At 38.8% G+C, this 4,057-nt stretch overlaps 1 protein-coding gene across 2 annotated transcripts; it reads right to left on the bottom strand.

The window, feature by feature from the left end:
- Positions 1-963: 963 nt before the first annotated feature.
- Positions 964-4,015, bottom strand: LOC122094017 (protein SICKLE-like). Of its 2 annotated transcripts, none has more exons than XM_042664622.1 (2): positions 2,662-4,015; positions 964-1,821 (listed from the first exon to the last, which is right to left on the bottom strand). In XM_042664622.1, the coding sequence occupies exons 1-2, from the start codon at positions 3,038-3,040 to the stop codon at positions 1,289-1,291; spliced, it is 912 nt and encodes a 303-aa protein (XP_042520556.1). In that variant the 5' UTR covers positions 3,041-4,015; the 3' UTR covers positions 964-1,288. The 2 variants fall into 2 exon arrangements, with proteins under 2 accessions (XP_042520556.1, XP_042520550.1); XM_042664616.1 differs by having other exon boundaries at positions 964-1,938; positions 2,662-3,501.
- Positions 4,016-4,057: the final 42 nt, after the last annotated feature.

Below are 4,057 nucleotides of genomic sequence, written 5' to 3'. Positions count from 1 at the left end.
AAAAAAAAAAAAAACAAAAACAAAAAAAAAAACAAAAAGGATTTGGGTCCTTCCATATGGTTATTATGAGAAACATTATCCTAGACCAAGGAAAACTATAACCAAAATGAAAATAAATTTTCTTTAGGTTTTGCATTTCGTGCATCTAAAGCACTTTTTACTTAGATCAATGTAAAACCTAAAAAATGCATGGAACCATTGTTCTCATGTTAGTATTCATTTGTATTTATTTGAGAAACAATATTATTGGATCTCTCAATCAAGATAGGAGAGTTGACGTCAAGACCTCCTTGGACTTTTATAACCTACTGGTAGGGGATACCAACCGACCGAGCAAGCAATGGTCTTCACCATTACATTGATGTGTTATCTAGCACTTTAGACAATGCGATTACGAGTTGCCATGATAGCATATGATTGTATGTGCTCATGCAATTTATTTGAGTATACTTAATAGGAGATCAAGGTTGTGTTTGGTAAACATTCTTGGAATAGATTTCGAGTCGAGAACATATTCCAAAGCAAAAAATAGAGAAAATTTGACTTCAAAATATATTCTAGACCTAGAATCTATTCCGAGAATGCATCCCAAACACAGGCCAAAGCTACTCCAGTGCATTGCAGTTCAAATGTTTGATCCTGTTGTGAGTGCTGTAGGGAGATGGTTCAAACAGAACTGAAGTATATAATTCTTAGGAAAAACACTAGGGGATGCTGGTAGTCAGTGATCGGATAACCAAAGATTGCCTACTATCGTTCAGTGGGAGTGAGTCTGCCCTTGGAAGAATCCCACTTCCAAGATTACCCACGTTAGAAATGAGCTTAATCCTGGAGGGGGTGAACTTTGACAAATGCAAGTCAAAGAATTGGAAGGTTAATCCATTAATTATTTAAAAAAAAATATAGTTATGAATTCAACTTTGGGAGGGTTTTGTTGGCTTCAAAGCCTGCAAGGACTGTACAAAACATAAAATATTGCCACTTTTTCCACTTCCATTCATAATGACAAACAATCAAACATCAAGACACATTCATTAGTAACTTCCTTAAGGGGAGAGGTGTATTAAGCTTCTCACAATTCTGGACCAAACTGATGCCAAATAAATTACATGCCTTGGCATACTTGCTCATGGCCACCCTTTTCTTTGAGATCTTCCTCAGCTACCTTTGGAGCTTTTGGCAGTAGAGGAACAGTAGATTTTTCAAAAGAGACCAAACTCATTCTGAGATCATAAGCATAGCAAAGAGATCTATAAAAGTAGCCCACGTTCACGGCTATCCCTAGATCTTAAATACTTGTTGCATCATTAACAGCCTCCTCGAAAGAGGCAGCTAGGCATTCAGCGAGGCTTGATTGAGAGTTAGACTCATTGACTGCTTCTGAATCTCTAGCCTTCTTTAGAAGTGAATTCGGAAGCCAAGATCTTGGTGAATCATGGGTATGCTGAGTGCTAACTGGTAGAACTGAAATTCTTACAACTGGTGTCAACAGCCTCCATGGGTCTTCTAGCATAGTCTTGTTGTAGAACATATATGGTTTCTCGTGTGCTGAGGCAATAGCATGTAAACCACGCCCTCTTCCACCACCTCGTCCTGAACCAAAGCTGGGGCTGTTACTGAACTTATGATTGCTTCCTCTTCCAGAATAAGGACTATGGCTACCACCCCATCCAGGAGGCGGACTGGAGAAGCTACGACCTCTTGGTGAATGGAAGGGAAAGCTATAGCCAGCCCTGCCAGCAGATCTGTTCCAGACACCAGGAGGAGTTCCTTGGTGCCCATGAAAAGGACTAGCACTTCCAACTGGACTTCTCCAAGAATCTGAACCACCAAAATTTGATGCTTCATAAATTCTTTGATTGGGAGAATAACTATTGGGAGAATAATTAATATGATATTGATGAGCAGGAGTGGGAGTAACATTGGGATTCCTTGAACCTGATTGAAACAGAAAAAGCAGAAAGAAGTTACACAAGTTCAAAGAAACATATTTAAGAACAAAAAGAAGTTACCCAAGTTCAAGAACAAGATTCTCTCTCAAGCTTTCTGCTTTTTGCTCTGTGGATTCACAGGTTGTTCTTGAACTTGTGCAACTTCTATCAAGCTGTTGTTGGTGGTTACAACACCTTTCTTCAAACTCTGGGCTATCTCACTTTAGAAAATCCTTCGATAATCCATCCACCCCCACGCCCCCAAAAAAAAAATGGCAACAGCCAACAAGGATTGAATTGATTGGAAAAGGTCAAGAAAGACAAACACCACATCACAAACATAAACTGCTATTAGTTCTAGTTTAACTTTACATTAATTACAGTACCTTTTTAAGATTTCTTTACGAGTGGTACATGTTCCATTTTCAGACAATAAAAATTATTAAATTTGTCGCAAGAAACATAGCAAATCCTCACATCCATATGCTACATTTCATTGATAATCTCTTTATTACTTAAAAAAAAAATAATACAAAAACCTCCAGGACAAAAAGGAAGGGGGGGGGGGACACCAAAAAAAGAGGGATATACAAAAACATTTTAAGAAAAAATGGCACTAAATGAAAAGGAAAAAACCTAAATTTGCCGTGAGGTTTTGGCGTTTGAAAATAGTTCAGCAAAGAAAATTCATAACTAATTGAAAATGACAGTAAGAGAAATAGCATGTTACCTGAAAGAGACGATGGCAACCTAGAAATGGGAGACCCACTACTAGTTGTGTGTGAGGTATAATTTTGTGGTGTCTGCATGGTGCTTCTCCACCTCTTGTTACCAGAGGAACCTGCCATAGGGTCTGTGTAAAAATCAAACCTAGGAACAGCCTCCTCCACCAGTGGAACTGAAGAGGGCTCAATACGTGGATTGGATAGGTAACCAGGAGGTGTAGAACCATCAGCAATGTTAGAAGCTTCAACATCAGCAGCCTCCATTTGCATTGCTTTCAATCTTTCCCTTCTTTTCTTTGATTCTTCCATCTGATATGAGGACGAGTTGACAAAACAGGAACATAAGCTACATATGCAACAAATTACTGCATCTCCACATATCATTGTACACCAGTGATATAAAATAGGTATATAACTAAGGACAACGATTAAGTACCCAACCACAAAGCTTCTCCGTATTTAAACAAGGGTTAGCCTTAACCAGCTGGTTTCTGACAGGTTCAACCGCTGTGTCAGAAAATGTCCATGTCTAACCTAATCTGAGACGAAACGAGGGTGAGATCAACCCACTTTAATCTGGTCAAATGGAGGACAACCATTTTAGGTAGATCAGTGGGTGGGTAAAGAGTAGCCCTCACTACTCTGCATGTGTCAATAAAAATCAGTGTGTGTCTATCAACCAAAAACGGCCATTAGTACTGTAGAATAAAATTAAATACATGAATTGTCTCTTAGTAGGGAGTGAAATGCACCTTAATTTATTTTACTCTAAGCATGGATGAAAAAAAAAATGGACTAAGGATCCATAACCAGCTTGTCCACATTTACTTATGTGGAGGTCACATCTAGATGTGCCATGTGCCAGTCATATGGGACTGAATTTGGTGGGCGTGTAGACCCTACAGTTCCCTGTTCACATGTCAAGGTTCAGCCCAAATGGAATTTACTACACGGAAAAATAAAAATTTTAGGGGCTACCAAGAGGCTTCGTGGATCACAAAGGGTGCATGGGCACACAGGCCATTACCTGGGAGGTTAAATGATGAATTAGATCCTGAAATTTGACACATTGCTAAACCAAACCATTACCCACATTTTTTAACGGTCAAAACTTCCACGTAATCTTTCCACATGGCACAACTAGGTGTACCATCCATACAAGGAAGTTTGGGCAGGCCATCAACAGATCTTTTTTCCAAAGAGAATTTCATTTTGGTTTCTGCTATGCTTTATTCTCACAATAGCAATTATCATGCAATCTATAAGACTATAGTCGCATTTTTCCTGTTCAGTTTTGACAACATAATAGCTGGAATTGAGATCGCATTCAAAGAGAAAGATATCAAATATCTGTAGTTTCTTTTTGTATCCCATACGGATGATCTGATTAGCAAGGACCAT

The sequence above is a fragment of the Macadamia integrifolia genome, chromosome 2 (assembly GCF_013358625.1).
Source record: "Macadamia integrifolia cultivar HAES 741 chromosome 2, SCU_Mint_v3, whole genome shotgun sequence".
Lineage (NCBI taxonomy): Eukaryota > Viridiplantae > Streptophyta > Magnoliopsida > Proteales > Proteaceae > Macadamia > Macadamia integrifolia.
This window is presented reverse-complemented; position numbering and strand designations above follow the sequence as displayed.

Coding starts and splice junctions, on each gene's coding strand:
- LOC122094017 (XM_042664616.1), bottom strand. CDS start 3,040: ATGATATGTGGAGATGCAGTAATTTGTTGCATATGTAGCTTATGTTCC. Junction 1,939..2,661: donor GTTGCCATCGTCTCTTTCAG/GTAACATGCTAT, acceptor TGTTTCAATCAG/GTTCAAGGAATCCCAATGTT.